This window comes from Apostichopus japonicus, chromosome 8, assembly GCF_037975245.1.
Source record: "Apostichopus japonicus isolate 1M-3 chromosome 8, ASM3797524v1, whole genome shotgun sequence".
Lineage (NCBI taxonomy): Eukaryota > Metazoa > Echinodermata > Holothuroidea > Aspidochirotida > Stichopodidae > Apostichopus > Apostichopus japonicus.
The window spans coordinates 21,805,116-21,822,299 of NC_092568.1; the positions used below are offsets into that span (position 1 = coordinate 21,805,116).

At 35.6% G+C, this 17,184-nt stretch overlaps 1 protein-coding gene across 4 annotated transcripts in view; it reads left to right on the forward strand.

The window, feature by feature from the left end:
• Window positions 1-2,734: 2,734 nt before the first annotated feature.
• The window catches only part of LOC139971045 (girdin-like), an 82,070-nt gene continuing 67,620 nt past the window's right edge, over window positions 2,735-17,184 (forward strand). For 3 of the 4 annotated variants that reach the window (XM_071977202.1, XM_071977204.1, XM_071977205.1), the window contains exons 1-4: window positions 2,735-2,974; window positions 3,532-3,663; window positions 6,175-6,254; window positions 9,501-9,609. In XM_071977202.1, the coding sequence (XP_071833303.1) occupies window positions 3,610-3,663; window positions 6,175-6,254; window positions 9,501-9,609 (243 nt within the window). In that variant the 5' untranslated portion in view covers window positions 2,735-2,974; window positions 3,532-3,609. The remainder of the gene's footprint in view (window positions 2,975-3,531; window positions 3,664-6,174; window positions 6,255-9,500; window positions 9,610-17,184) is intronic. The other variant, XM_071977203.1, reaches the window with a different exon arrangement.

A 17,184-nucleotide genomic window follows, 5' to 3' on the forward strand; every position in this document is an offset into this window, starting at 1 on the left:
TTCTATAATGTATTTCAGCTTTTAGATATATCACGTATGTTATTCAGCTAAAGTTTTATGCTTTATGCTCGACATAGGGAGGGGCATAGGCGTAGGAGGCGGGGGGGGGGGCTGCAGCCCCCAAGCAATTTTTTTGTTGAAAATTCGGGCAATATGCTGAGATTTTTTCGAGCACCTACTGAAAGAAGAATAATTTGCAATGCGTTTTTCAAATTTTTGGGTGAAAATTCGGGCAATATGCTGAGAATTTTTCGGGCACCTACTGAAAGAATAATAATTTGCAGTGTGTTTTTCAATTTTTTGGGTGAAAATTTGGGCAATATGCTGAGAATTTTTCGGACACCTACCAGTGGCGGAGTCTCCATACAGTCAGGGGATTAACATTTGTCACATTTTGTTGGTGCAATTTTCTGACAAATGGCGATGACACATATTTATTCTTTGTTTATCTGCAAATTAGCAAGGCATGGAAAGGGTCAATTCCGGCGATCTAGGGAGCATCTTTACTCCAAAAATTTCTGTACGCTCCGCGCCAACCTGTAGTGGCGCTGCGCTTAGATAGTGTCGGAAGCGCCCCTACAGACCATTCTCTCCCCCTGACCAATACCCCTAGCTCCGCCACTGGCACCTACTGAAAGAAGAATAATTTGCAATGTGTTTTCAATGGTTAAACTTATATAATTATTATCATTATTGTTGTAACGACTTCCCAATAATTCTAACCAATATGGAAGGGTAATAACACGAAAATGATTTTATGATATTGGCATGTGATGATATGCACATTGACACGTGGAACGCGCGCGGAGCGCGCGAAAAATTTTGGTTATATTTTTTCGGGCAAGTCGTTACAGCCCCCCCCCCCCAAATCAAATGAGGCTCCTACGCCTATGGGGAGGGGTGGTAAATGCAGGCATGTGTATTCTTGAGCGATTGTCAAGGATGTCAATTTTTCACGCAACTTTTTTCGAACTCACTTGATTGAGGGGCCCGGTGATCTCTTAAGACGGCCCTGTACCTTACTAACATGCTTCAAAAGTTCATTCATTCCCGAAGTTTCTTTTAACTAGATCCGCTCTAAAAGGCATCAGTTCTCAACTTGGGAATGATTTTGCCGCATATATAGTTTGCTAACATATGCGGCATTGTTACATCAAAATTTCGTCTTTTGGCATCTTGACAATTTCCTTGAGAAATTCGTTGAAATTTGAACGTTTTTATATCGAAATTTGTACTTTTCGTGTTCAGTTTTCGACGTTTATTTCATTCCTGGCAAAATTCGACGTTTTAAATTCGAAATTGTGAGGTAAAGTTGGGATCGTTTGACATTTCATATCGAAAGTTCAATGCTTTATCGCAAAGCCTCCACCCTACATCTCGGAATGGCGACATTTCATATCGAAATAGCTACTTTCATCTCCAAATTGTTACTTTCATCCCGAAACTTTTAGTTTTATCTCAAAATGTATATGTTCATGTCACCGTGAGAGATATCTGTGCATTCGATTACAAATATCAAGGGTGTGTATACCTACCTGTACTTAAATGGAACGGCTATCGTAGGTCACCTTACTATTACTATGAAGCAATCCTGAATGGAAAAAAAATCAGAAATGCTTACAACTATTACACGAGACATGAGGTCACCAAAAGCGGAAATGCTAGAGATGTTGGGTAGATTGAAGGGCTGGGGTGGGTGGGAATTGATGAAACGGGCATGACATATTAACTCTAAACAGTCCTTCAAGCAATATATGCTATCTGTTTAATAAATTACTTCTCATTTCCAAAGTAAGTTTCTGTCATATTTTCTGTGAAATGTAGGTCTAAAACCACCATGAACACTTTGGAAACATCAGAAAAAAATTTCCGAAAATAAGGTATCCATTTTAAACATTCTAATTTTCCTCACATTGTAAAGCAATGGAGAAATGTTCTAAAGTTCTTGATGCTCTCTTTGGGCATTATTCTTTTGCAAGTTATTTCTTTTACAACTATTCTTCAAATAGCATATTTTCATCAGTAACCCCTGTCCTTTTCTATGATGTGTCATTACATTTGCTCAAAGCATAATGTCTGAAAGTAACAACATGTTTCTATCAACAAATTGTTTCGACGCAGTTGGTCTGCAGTCCTCATGTCTTTGTCAGAGCTCCATAAAATCAGACATGGGCTAGTCAGCTAGTTCAAGGAGGCATCGATCTAAAAAAAACTTAAAGTATGAATAGTACCAAATGCAAAGTGTGAAATAAAGACAAGCAAACATTGTTCCCTCATTGCTGGAAATATGAATATAATATATAAAACCAGGCACACCACTCGCATGCTCGCATATAAACAACTTGTTGTGCTAGGAATGCAATTATTATTTGTCTATATTTGTTATGATGTGTAACCCAATTAGTCATAAATGCTTTGATGAGTCAAAACATTTGTATTCTTCTAGTCTGAATAAAACCTTTACTCATAGTCATAATATGAACTTAGATTGTTTGATCTAAATGTCGCCACACCTAACTTTGGGGCTCTCCCTTAAACCTTAATTTCGATGCTTACTCAACTTGTATTTGATTGGTGAATTTTGCCATTCCATCTCACAAAGACTCTGATTGGTTCAAACAGTTCAAAGGGGAATCTTTTGCGGTATGCAACTCAACAGCCAACAAACACACACATGGCGTGTACAAAGCTAAGTGCAATACATTGTTGTCGTTATATCGATTCGCAGGTGGGTAATACATGACTCACTTTCAGTTATCTTTTAACTGGAAGGGAGCTTACTACCCAGCCTACAAATACAAACCCTGTAATCGTAGCTTACGCTATTAATCATTTTGTGATTCATGGAATTTTTGGTGTGGAATAATTTGGAAGTTTCATTCTTAACAAGACTGCATATGGTATCAAAGTAGTTCTCATATTTTGTTCGACGATAAAGACGGGTGAATTTGTAGTGTTGCTACGGTTGCTAAACGTAAGCCAAAGTAGCCTACTGTCAGTTTTACTGTTTAGATTGTTAAATAAGTGCAATCAGTGCGTTTAGTCAGTCTAGCCATACTCTAGTCTAAGTCTCTAGACTATAGCCTTAGGTCACTAGTTAAGTTAGACGTAACTTTTAGGGCCTAAGTCAGTAGGCTAAGTCTAAAAGACCTAACTGTTGGATCTGTATTGTTATGTAACACTAGTTTGTCCAGTGGTGCCGTGCAAATCTTGGCCATCGCATACATCAGTCTCCGACTGACTATTACATTATTAGCCACTGCATTTGTTATTTAAACTTAGTGCATGAGAATAGTGTAATGAGTAGCCTAGGCCTTGCCTACTAACTAGTAACAGTTCAAGTCATGACATTTAATATAGAACATCATCCTTGATGTATTAATGATTGTAAGCTAAATTCCATTTATGTGTAGAGCAATACAAAATAATAACAAATTGAAGCCTCAGTATTCTGCTTTCATCTTCACATGTTATAAAATTTTCTACAGTGCTAGCCTGTGAACAGCATCTCCTTCTTCTTATAATTTTCAGAAGTACAATATCACCTATATACAGTTTATGGAAATACATGGATTAATTCTGGAATATTCATAGCAAGTTGTGTTAGATATGAATGCTGAGGGCCCATTGGAGGAATTTATGGCCCATCCATTGGTGTTATGGGTAGGTGACTTCTATTTTTCATGCTCTGTGTCGTTTGTGTAATGCTTGTGTTTTGAAGTTCTTTGACACACTATAGTGGCCTAAATCTTTAACATCGTAAGAAATGTTGAGGCAATACTGAAATCTTCCTTTGTAGAATGTGTATTATTTTTGAAGCGGGATACATAAAAAGTAAGGAAAAGAATATGGAAAAGTACCCTTTTACAATGTAGACAAAAACAAACCAACCTTTTTTTCGCCTAGCCTAGACCCAGTGTACTCCATCAATTGATACGGGGGTTCAAAGTAAATTTCCATTACAGTGAAAGTTTACAAAGGTTCTAATGTAACCCAACAAATCGTTAATTCCGACATTAAGAAGGGAAAAAGAGCTGACCCTATTTCATTTCTTAGTGTTGAAAATTGGCCGTGGCTATTCTTACGACTAGTCGTAACAATTATTTATAAACTATTCTTACGACAAAGGCGAATTCAAGCGCAGTAAAGTAAATAAAGCAACTGCGCATGAAGTAGGGGTAACCCTAACCCTAACTTTAACCCTAAACCCCAATCCTAACCCTAACACTAACCCTAACCGGAAATTATTGTTACTCCTGGTCGTAAAAAATAGTACTCCTGTCATAAAAATAGCAACTGCGCATGCGTAATCGGAAATTATTCTTACGAACAGTCGTAAGAATAGCCACTTTGTTGAAAATTCTCAGAGTCAAACTTAAATCATCTTAAATGTTGTAATTTGTTTCCACCACAGACAACATCCAGCTTTGGAATGGAAGGTTAATCTGTGTACATACATCTACATTGTGTGCTAAGTTTAATAGTGTAGTATTTCAATATGAAGATTGCAAATGTTAAATTTTCTTCCTGATAAATATGAATATATTATTATCTGATCCACAGGATACTTTACCTGTCCAGGTACCAAGTTCAATATTTAATTGAGTTTTTTCTTTGTTCTCTAGTTCTAACTTTTGACAATTGTACCACAATTAAAAATGTGTACTTGTATTACCCTTTGACACCATTTTAAGCAAGTTCAAACAACCACAACAAAGACTACACTCGATAAAATGACACAGCATTGGAAGCCCACAGCCAAAAAAAAACTAAATTACTATTAGTTTATTTTTGGTTCCTTCCTTTGTTCATATCATTGTCTTTTGGTGTTTCCCTGGTCTTTGTGTCTGTGTCACTCAGGCATTGAAATCTCTGTTCATTGAAAGGCTCAGTACAAATTCACTATTTATATTTGTGCATTAACGTGTATGACTCATTTTGCGATGTACAAGGTCATTTACTAACTGTAAATGCATTTGAACTGTTAATGTAGGAAAGTGTTGTTGATGCGCAGCACTAGGTCTGCTATTAAAACAAACCTACATGTACAGTATGTCATAAACTTGTTTTCCCCGTTACTATGCAGGTGCCTGCATGTTTGCCACTTGTGGGCTGTTGTGGTACTGTACCAGCATTTGTTGAGATATATATATATAGAACTGCAAAACTACTTAAATTTAATTTGCCAAAATAGCAGGGTTGTTAAGTTGTTATGTTTAATACAGCAGTACACAAATTGAAACCAAACATGTGCTTTCATTATAAAGTTTAAAGTAAAACAAAACAGCAATTGTAAAGAGATTCATTTAAATAAGAAGATTTACATGTTTCTGATGTTAATAATTTATAGCATTGCCTAATTAGGCAGACTGGAGCAGTTATAGTAAAACTTCAACCTATTGATTCTGTTCATCTCCTCATTTTCAACAGAATGCAATAAATTAGGAAAATGTAATTTGGGGTTGTGATACCTATTTTGTATCAAGTTATTTTTATTTATATAGATCTAAGCAATGATGAGTCACTATTTTTCATTTTTACCTGGAAATGAGATAGCCTTTTGTTTACTTCTATTCGATATTGTGTTAAAGGGAACATTGATGTTCAATTCTGCATGGTTTAGTAAAACTTTACATCTTACTGTGTCATAGTGATGTTATACATTACAGACTAAGGCAGATCTTGAATGGTCTGTCATCCAATCAAAGGAGACAAAAAAAATCTGTTTTGGAGTCCATTTCTGAGGACAACTAATTGTGTACATGAAATGCATAGTAACCAACTGTTTACAACTTTACTAACCTGTTATTTTCCATTCATTTTCTGTGTAGTTTGTATGCAGCCGTGTTTATGCAAATTATTCATGATCCTCCCCCCTCCCCCGGTGCACACTCCTCCAGGGTTGAAATTAGTTTAACGAATTGTTTCAAGTAGGTTGTAAAGCTTTCAAACTGTGAATGGGATTAATAATTAATAGAGTTCAGCAAAATCATTGCCATTGGGTTGAAAAATGTTTTTCTTAGAGACTATTTGGTATGTTAGCAGGTTTGAGAAATTTCATATTGCACAATCAGTTGTTATCCAGGGCTGACTTGATGGCTTCAAAAAGCCACTGTGAGATCAGTTTTTTGTTGTTCAATCTTCCATTCTCTTATTATTCATTTTGATGAGCAGATTCAGACGTTCAAGAAAGGAGAGCTGGACTACATGGAGTTGGTAGATGGCACCTTTCTCAACAATGTCATGAATCAAATGTGAGTGTAATCATGATTGATATCTTTCTCAGTAAAGACTTAATGTGTCCTTATCCTGGTGACCCTGGAAAAGGTTTCAGTTGTTGCCCAATGCTAACTATAAGTACTGTATAGCTTGCAAGAAAGTGTTGTACAAGATTGTTTAATGAACAGATTGAAGTATGTTTTTGGGAGGGAAAGAACAAGAAGGAAAAATAACAATGAACAACTAAGCTAGCCAAGGCTGAAATTAGCATGAATGGTGTTGTACTATGTAGAGTTACTATGTAAGGATTTAGCTCAGCTAAAGTTGTGGATAATCATTTGCAACCTACAGTTGTAGACTTACATCAATTTCAGGCCTTTTCTGATTTGCTGCCCTTGAGAAAGAAATTAGACAAGTTCCTACCTGATGAGGCTATTTGACAAATCAACAGAGCTCTATTAAGTAGTCCTAACATTTAATATCTGGCCATAGTGTTTTGTTTATATGATATGTTTTGTTAATTTTTCTTCATATATCCACAATATGACTTGGTATAGGAAGGGGATGAATATCAACATAATAAAAATGTCTGGTTTGAATAACCACGATAATCATTTATGACCAAAGAAGAAAATGTTCTTGACATGCTCCTCTTAAGCTTAACAATACTAATGAACAGTGGTAAATGACAGTTGTTTTCCATTGACTGTGAAGAGCTGATCATATATGAAAAGGAAAGATTGTAGTTTGCATCAATAACAATGTGGATGTGACATCATTTCCTGTATGCAGTCCAACAGATCTTAATATCAGTGATACATTGGTAGATATTAATAATACAGTGAATTACATCACAGGATTTACTTCACCCTCTCCCCCCCCCCCCCACCTCCCCTGTACTGTGTTTCATGTAGATGGTTGACTGTACCCAACAGATCTATCTTATTAGAAATATGATATTTAGTGTTACCTTAATTGAAAGATTAAAAACATATTTGTTTTTAAGGAAATGGGTATTGTGACTGTTCCTCAACTTCAAACTTCCTTAACATGAGGAAGTATGTGCCAAACTGTTTTGATTTTACATACACACGACACTAGTTAGTTTCCAAGTAAAAGGATGTTTATGGTGTAAATCTCTCCTGCCTTTGAAAATTTTAGTATATAAACATTAAAAGTTGGCAATAAGTTTGTTAAAAAAATATGTCAAGAACTACTGCATATATGAATGAAAGCTCTCTGGCAGCCCCTCGGAAGGAGAGTATGTGCCTCGTAGGCCAGTGTACTTATTTACGACAGCACTCTTGAAATCGAAACCCAACACTTATTTTAAGAAGGTGGCCTTCAACCGTCCATGAATGACAATTATTAAAACTGAACTGTGGTATAAAGAAAACGAAAAGAGAAATAGAGCAGCACCAACAAAGTAAACAAGTCACAAGTTCTTCATTGAGGTTCTGATTGCCCTTTGGGTCTTGCCAGCTGGAACCGGTCAATTAACAGTAATATCAAAAATTGAGAAATTTAACCGCCGATGTGTGTTTAGGTTAAATGATTTTCTAAATGATCTATTAATATATACTAAAGTACCTGTGGGGGAAGGCAAGGACTTTTGGGCAAGGCATGAACCTCACAGCATGTAGGAGGTGGATAAAATGGACACTTTACTGCGGCCTCAGAATTATAAGACCCTTGTTGTTCACATCTTTGTTAACATGTGTGAGCCCGCAATAGTATGTTTAAGAAAGTAAATCATTCATGGACAAATATTGATATTACTTAATTTATACCATATGGGGTGCTGGTGAGTGGTTTGGGCATCTGATGATGTGTGGGGGTCCGTTATAGATTAGAAACAAGCAAAATAGAGCTGGAGGCTGCTAAAAGCTGGTTATTTTGGCACTGTAGACCCCCAGCAGTTAGCTAGTCAAATATCCACATGAGCTTAAAAGGTAATGTGATGTAGTGTTTTGAATTAACATCATTTTAACAACAGGTACTGAAACCTCAAGAAATTCTGATATTTTTCAAATGGGGTGGGGCAGGAGGGGGGGGGGGGAAGTCAGTCTAGGCCTACAATCCTTTTGTAACATATATCTTCAAATGCTATGAGTTGAAGAATCAGGGAAGGAAAAATATTGAGGAATACATTAATTAATCTGAAGGATTGGTTAATTTATGTTTACAATGGGGATTTAAAGAAGGGTTGTTTGATGGGAAATAGAAGAAGTTATTTGTGAATGTTAAATTAATTTTATAATACTTTCAAGAAAGAACTTAATGCTATGTGGACTCTGATAATAGATTTCATGAAGGTAGGATTGGTTTTGAAGTTAAAACACCAAACAGTACTGTGAATATAGACTAAAAATGTCGCTCACTGTGCAGTTGCCAGATAGAATCAAGTAGCATTGATTACAGCCTGCGTCTCCGAGGTAGCTACTGTATAAAGAAATTTTGTTGTAACTTGTTTATTTGCCATGTATTTGCCTTTTTTTGTATTAGAGGTAACCTCTAGTAAGTACTGTCAACAAAATTGGTGACCCAATATTCCTAAGTGCTGTTAGAGCTTGTCATAACAAACTGTTTAATAAATGCTATATATTGTCATTACACACTACGACATTATGAAAAATTGTACGCATTAATACTTGGCAAACCTTGCATACTCTGCAGTGTTGAGTTATCATTGTGTGACTCTGAAATCTCACGTTCAATAAAATTGAGAAAAATGCTGTACAAACAGTCTCAACTTTCATTTATTAATTTTTTCTGGGAACTCATCCTGAAATAAATACTGCGCTATACACATATAATATGCTTATACGTGCAATTGCATTTTTACAACAGCACTGTGTCTTTATGACGCAAATCATTGTCCTTGAAATGGCTCAGTAACAAAATGAGGAAGTGTTTTCTAACGACGGAATTGCTTATCAATAGTATTTACAGAGAAAGACAAAGATTACTTTTATGGTTTGATTCCTAATTTCTGAAACATATCGTTAATTTCCTGTACATGTTAGACTGTATAAGTTACATCTATAATGCATTGGTGGATCTCATGGTCTGCTTAATTCTGATTAATTATTTAATTCCTAGATATTTGAAATATCTTCTTTTTGTTTTCTACTACTTGTTCATATGACATGTACAGCATCTTTATTTTATTAACATGGCATGAAACAATTCAAAATGTGTCGTTTTCTCTCGCATTGGTCAAGGTGAAGTCCTGCGCTCCTTAAAAATATCATCTCTGGGTTTTGCTTTTCTGTTTTCAGAAGCCCGCGGTGCAGCTCGTCTAAAGTTCATCAAGATGTGGGAAATGATGTCAATCTCAAGATACAAAATCTCTCAAATTTATTGAAGAGTATCAAACTGTTTTACTTGGTAAGTCTGTATAATAACACTGGAAGGTTTATAACTGTCTTTCACGACAGCAAGCAATAATAGGATTGTTTTTATTCTGATGATTACAGTAGTTAAGTCATTGAACTTTCCTCTCTGGTCTCCCATTTCGTGAGTCACTGTGAACTAGTACTGTTGAATACGACCCAAGCTATTCTTCGGCTGAAATGGAAATTGCAGTAAAATTAACTGGTAATGGTAAACATTAAACAAGTCCATCATTGAAACTAAGCCATTACCAGAGAGTTTATATACCTAACAATGGACAAAGGGCCAAAGTGACCTAAAACTGTAGTAATTGTAATTGTTTGAAGGTTGATTGAAAACCAGACATATTGCAAAGTTCAAGTGGTCATTTCTGTAAAGAGTTGATCTTTTACACCACAAATAACAGGTGTAAGAAAAACAGAAGACACACTGCCATGACTCACAGTTCACAATCAGTTCTATACAGTATATTTATGATTCATGTACCATATACATGTGTGTGTTTTCACTGAATCTGGGTGTGGAAAATACTGTTAGACAAAAAAAAATTGCCAAGAATGGTTATTAGTAAATGTTCTGTAAGGTTTAGGTACACAAAAATAGTAGACAGTTGTATATTTTTTTGTCTTGATAAAATTTTAAGGAGAAAAACACACATTTGTAAAGAAAACATTCTGAATAAAAATTTGTTGTGTGACTATTTTCATTGATGTCTGCCCATACTGAACAACTGCTTTACAAAAATTTCCATTTGCATGTCAATTCAGCTTAAAGTCAAGAAATTTAAGCTGTTTCATAATGCCAATGGATCCTGTCTAGGCCCTGTTAATTTAGATCCAGTGTGTAGTGTTGAACCACCTACTTGGCATCTGATTTGTAATGTAAAAGCGAATCTGACCACGAGATTTGAACCTGGCAATAGACAGTGTTAAATTTGTAATACAATTTGCAACTCTGGGCTGACCCAGGATCAGCGTTGACCTTTAACTTTCATTGTTGTTTGTAATGCGCGCATAATACGACACGATAGTACTGTAGTAGGCATTAATCTCAGAGCTGTACATCACACAGCGGCTAATGGTTTCGCACGTTTTTCCTAGCGAACAAACCTCAATTATGTCTTTCTATTTTGCGATCTTGAGTGGTCTGGCATGGCTCATTGGTTCTTAATGTAAATGAGCGGATGTTCGAAATCAGTTTGACTTGTCTTAAATTTGAACTCAGAATTGGGGTCTGATCAGAAACAGCTGAGGGTGCAGTAGTTACTGGTAAGGTCAAACTTAAGAAAGAGAAGCATTATTTTATCACTTTTTATCACGAATGGTCATCTCAAGGAATCCATGGACTGACTTTGAAATTAATTTACTCCCATATTTTGGTCAATTAAGAGAGATAATAAAGGGATTGTGGGTATATATACAGTTTGTCAGGAATTTATTTCACAATGTTAGTCTCGCAGATCCATTGTTCAATTTTGTTGTATGTGCAGTTTTGCAGTCACGAAAGTTGGCATGTATTGAAAAGCAATGTGTTATATTTGCATTATCGACATACTGTATAACATCTACAGCCATAGTAAAAGTGAAACAGTGTTGGATTCAATATGAATATAGTATATGTACAGCTGTTGCCTTACAGCTTAATGTGTGTGACATTAGGGATATCAGAATCTCACTACTTGTATCCACTTTTTAAGTCAGTATTTAAGCATTTGCTTCCCTTGGGAACACTTGAAGTTGCTGCTTGATCCTAGAACTCTGAAAGTTGCTTGCATTGAGGCGCAGTACGGCAGACTTTTCAATTTGTCTCAAACAGTACCACAGAAGTGCAGATTATAGGTTATAATATCACTCAGTGGCAAATGATTCAACAGATTTTTATTTTCATGGAAAGATAACCGTAGGTGATTTAATATTTATGCTATGAAAGTTGCTGTAAAGCTTCAGTTTCTGAGTCTGTCCTTGGATGTGTCTTTGAGAGTAGGGAAACAATTGAACTGAATATAAATAACAAACCTTGGTTGAATGCATGATTTTCACATGCATCAGGAACAATTCTGTTCCATTAAACGTACTTAAAAAGTACACAGGTACTGGTTAGATTGTACTAACTAGTGACAGGTATACTGTTCTGACATTTAGAGTAAGCTGAGATATAGAGTGCTATAAATTAATTCTTGGTTGGCAGACATTGCCCAATTTTAAAGTTTTTTTTAACAACCAAAGTCTGTGAGGGATTCTTATATTGCCTTAAGTACTAATTTAAAAGGTTCGGTTTTGCTGATATCACCATTTCGTAAAATTACAAGTTTATTAAAAATTACAAGCTACAGTACAGGTACATGACTAATTCAATAGCTGCAAGAGAAACCAGAATGTAGGGTTTTAGTTGAAAGAGTACAACTTTTTGTCAATTTTTATTTTTGTTGTTCTCTTGTATTTGGGAATGCTTTCATATATTGATAATTCTAAAATAACATCAGGTTTCCCTGGCACTTATAGTAGGTAAACATATTCGGAAAAGTTGTTGACTCATATTTCGGAAAAGAAATCCTTCCCTTTTGATTCCCTTGTGCTCTGAGCAGTCTGTTGCAGAAAAGTGGTTATAAAAACACATCATATTTATAAAAGCTTGAATGAATCTGACATTCCCCTATGGGTTCTTGTCAAATCCACAATGGCTGGCATTGAGTCATCATCATAGAGGAACTCATTACAATATGATATCTATATATCTGAGAAAGGTGGGAAATATTCATTGTGTTTGCCTTAAGTATTTTGAATGTGACAGTAATCTTCAACAGAAATAAGAACGGGTTGTCTGTCAGGGTTACATCAACAGTTAAAGGTGTTCTGTTTCTGCGACGAACCGCATTCTAAGAAAAAAGGTAAGGTGCACCAAGTGTTTTCATCCCGAAACGAACATCATTGAGATAGAGATTGTAAGCTGGCGTTCGATGTGTGGTTGTGTTATAGCTAAGATGATTTGGTGTATATTAATTGACACGTGTAGTCTGGGCTCAAATTTATGAATTGATGCATATTGAACAGATGCAGAGATTATATCCAAATATCAATATTATGCACAATATCATCCAAAGTTTACACAAATTTTTCTTACAATTATAATAATAATTTAAATTTAAGATTAGGAGAGGCAGAAAGTGGGGTGGGGATTGGGAAGGGCAAATGCCCGTGGCTCCCCCCCCCCCCCATTCCCAACCATTTCCTATACCCATGCTTTAGGGCTATTTGCAGAACAGACTGAAGGTATTATTTACGTGTACAATACATACAGTAATGTAGTTGCTAGAGAGTATTTGTAGAAGCCTTCCTTTTTAAAAACTGATCTCAATATTTTTTTTTATATTATAAGACAGACACCTTCCACTGCCTCTTTTAATAGTGCAATCAATTTTGGAAATTGTGCAAACATGGAGACAGAACAGAATAATTGTTATCTTGCAAATATGACAGTCTCGCCTCGTTGATGTGAATATCATTTCATATCAATTCAACAGTTGCAGCCTATTTATCTCCAGGGAAGTGTTTCTAGTTTAATTCAAAATTCATAGCCATGGCCATGGGGAATTTTTATATTAATTGTTATGTTAAAACCTTTCTGTGGAGGTCTCCAAGCTTAACATGAGTGAGCTAGTTTCTACTTTCGATTTCAAGTACTTTTATATCTGCACTGAATTTATTACAGACATGAACATGTATGTTTAAGCTGTAAGGCATTCACACATAGCTTTCACACATAGCATACCTTGTAAGGTAAAAAAGTTCCTTTTTATTCGAGTCAATTTGATATTTTGGTGCTTTGATGAGCTCATTTTTATATCCAGAGATGTAAGTGAAAATGCTTTCACAACTAATTAAAATTTTGTAAACCTGTCTTTGAAGTGATCCTTTGATTCATTTGATTTAGCACATGCACCAAGAAAGTATGGTTGTCATGATTAAAGAATAATTTGAAACAACTGAATAAATATTAGTTACTGAAAACCAGTATTGCTCAATGTTTATATGCAAACATAATTTAATATCATTAATTGCAATAGGGTCATAAAGTTGTTTAAATCTTTGCTATATATTCAATCTGTTGACAATACTTATGCCATGTGTCATTAGAGATAATTGTTTACAAAGGAAAGAACTAATGTCATCATTAGACAAATTTCCAGTTTACATTTTGCATCTGATAATATCAGCAAATTATATGAAATTTTAAGTACAGGTGTGTTGACAAAATGTTCAGAAGAGAATCAAATTCATTATTGACATTAACCTAGTGCAAAAATGTAGAAAGGGAGTCGTTAATAGTTTTGGTGAATTGCCATCTTATTCAAGATTTTGTGAAAATTGCCAACCTCATTGTAATGTAGCTCTGCTTTTAATAATATGCTCAGACTACAGCATCTCTGCAGTTGCTTCCTGTACATATGTTACGAGTTACTGTTTATCATAACCCTGATTTTGCAAAACATACACAATGCTGTACAAAAAACTCATTATAGGTACTCTCTGTTGTTTAGTAATATTCATTATTTTGGCTAGATCTTATGAACATAGCATTTTGCTACATTAAATACCAGATCAGATTTAATCCTGATTAACGGCAGATGGTCATTACGCTGAGAATCAATGTTAAATTTACAGCAACTAATAATACAACACACCCATATCTCCTGCACTGTGATCTATCTATTTAGTCTACTAAGGTAACGGTGAAAGTGCTCTGTACTAAAGTCAGTGTACGTTGTAAATGCCATGTACATTCAGTTCCTGTTCATTTGAGGTCCGTGAGCAGAGGAGCATTATTAATAGGTTAGACTTGAGTTAAGTTGCAGCCTCTATTGTATGAATCATGGCCTTACTGTGTTTTATTACGACTTGTATTGCTATCATGTGCTGTAGCCTTTACTGTCTCTTTGAAAGATACAGTATCTTAGTCTAACCTGTCTACAGAGAAGTTTGTGGAGTAGATTTATTTCAGACAGTGTCTTTGAATTGAAATAGGATCTACATGTTATAAGTATTTATTACTCCATAATTCACAAAGAATGCACACGCTGTATGTGTCGTATGTACTATGCATGTGAACATTGCAGCTACTACAGTATGGATGGAAAAGCATTAATGTTTGGTTTGCAGTCACATTTGGCACAGTATGTGAATAAATTAAAAATTTAACTTTTCTGTGTATCGATGAAAATGTGTGAAATTCTGCTTCTCTTACTAATGTATATCCCCGATTTTTTTGAATTTTATTGTAACTGGAATGAAAAAGCAATTAATTCCACAATTATGCCAGTGAAAACCAAAAGTGGTCACATGGAACTTCAGTTGCATTCAAATTGATCTGTAAATGAGCCACCTGGAAGTTTATGTTCATTCAATTCTGAGGAATTGCTTTGTATAATTGATTTGTTTGTGTTAGGCTTACTGTAGCTTCTCAGCCTCTCTCTATTCTTCATTGTCCTGACTCTTGACAATCTATGAATTAACATCTAGATACTGGATGGGGTTCATGTTTGAACAAGAATGCATTATACTATAAATAATAGAAGTTTATGATAGACAAACTTGAGAACTTTCAAAACTGCAACACAAAACTTGAACACTCAATCATGATATACAACAGCTAATTTGAGTTGTTTTTAGTACCTTGCTTCAATGTATACAGCCACCATACAAGTTATTCTTTTTATCATAGGCTATACTACCATGTAGTCAAATACTCCTATCATGATGTCAAGTTGTCAACTGCTCGTAGATGCTGAGTAATCGAACTGCCATTGCAAGTGTTTGTCGAAAGCTTTCAGGCTTGGGGATTAAAATTGGCTAGGATATATGCTAGCACTCAGTGGACTGCTTCTGGCTAGTTCTTCCATCGATTGCTTTATAGTATGAGTGTTAATAGGGTAAATATCTTGACTGTTATTCCACTAGTAGAGCAGGGAAAGTGCATTTGTTTTGGAGGGTTGTACAGTAACACGTTCCTACGCTGACCAGCCATGTAGTAAATTCTTCACAGAATGGGGCTCTCCAAGTCTCCAGCCATGCCCAAAATGAAAAGAGGGTGATGTCATGTCAGTCCTATCTAGGTCCGCGAAACTTGACAATTTGCAGGCCCTCACTGCAGATCACTGGTCTTATATACAATTTTAAGGGTAATTATTGAGGAAGAGATCTTTGGACACATATTTCTTGAAGTTTCAAGTCATATAAACTGTTTTAAGCACCCTAACTTATGTTTTCCAAAGCAAGTGTTTCATTTCGCAAAACTGCACAAGTGGAAACTTTGAAACTAGTCAACCACCCAGCACGTGCATCTGTATGTACAAGTTCTTTGGCATGTTTGCATGCTTCTGAGTTCCTTCATGCAATGGTGTTACTTGATAATAGGTATGTCTTTAGCTTCTGCACTATACAAAGTCTTTGTCTTGTAATTCGGGGATCTGTAAACAGCGCAGATTACGCACGTTATGGCTGAAATGATAGCGCCCTCTGTGGAAATGCTGGAGAGATCCCCCCTCATTGGGTATCCCTCAATCTAATGTTCTAAGAGATAGACATGTTTACAACCAAGCAGCCACTCCTACATAACATGATATTTATGGCATTGGGATGCATAAATAAACACAACACAAGTAAAGTAAGTTTCCTGAAATATTTTTATTGTAGAGATCCAACACTAATATAATGTATTCTGAATAGATGGATAACAGTGCAGTACTGTGTAATAAAGTAAAACAAAGTAAAGTACTGTATAAGAGTAAAATGTAAGATAAGTATATCATGAAGAGGAAGCTGGAGTAAGCAAGGTTGTTGATAAACCCGTGACCACACAAGACAGCCAACAAAGAAGCACCAGTGGGAAAAGCTTAATTAGTGATTCTCGCTAGCTGAACTTGAACGCTACCCCAAGACCAGATAAACAGAAAGGACATACCCTATTGTGTTGTTACATTATGTCAGCTTACTGAATCCACACTTTGATGACCAGGAGAAAATAAAAGAGTGGTCTGAAACTGTGATAGCATCATGCAAATTGACTAATTGAGGTGCCAGTTCTCTTATCAACCAAGGTGTGATAGAAACCTGTGTATTGCATTTTATTATGTAGCACTGACATGAAATCATTTATCATTTATTCCTAAAATTTTGCCATTTGTCAAATTTCTTAAATCAGAATTATTTGAAGCTGAATGGAAGTATACCTTTATTAAGGAAAGTGTCCCATCATGAATTGTCTGGGTATAAGTTACTGTACCTGTGACAAATATTTGGTACTGCATAGCAAAATAAATTCAAAATGATCCACAATTGCAAAGGTCTGTTAAATTCTAAGGCACCCTTTGTAAAACCGTAATATTTTCAGTATTTTAGGACGCATATATTAAAATCCTAAACCTCAGAATTGCAGTGCAAAAATGTTAAACAGTAAAATTATCACACTGAAGTTCCCGAACATCATTTTCAATAGTCTCTGTCTGCCATGTATGTAACAACGTAGCCAGTAAGTCTAAATGCCAGTGAAAAATTTCAAATTCACCGAGAGATG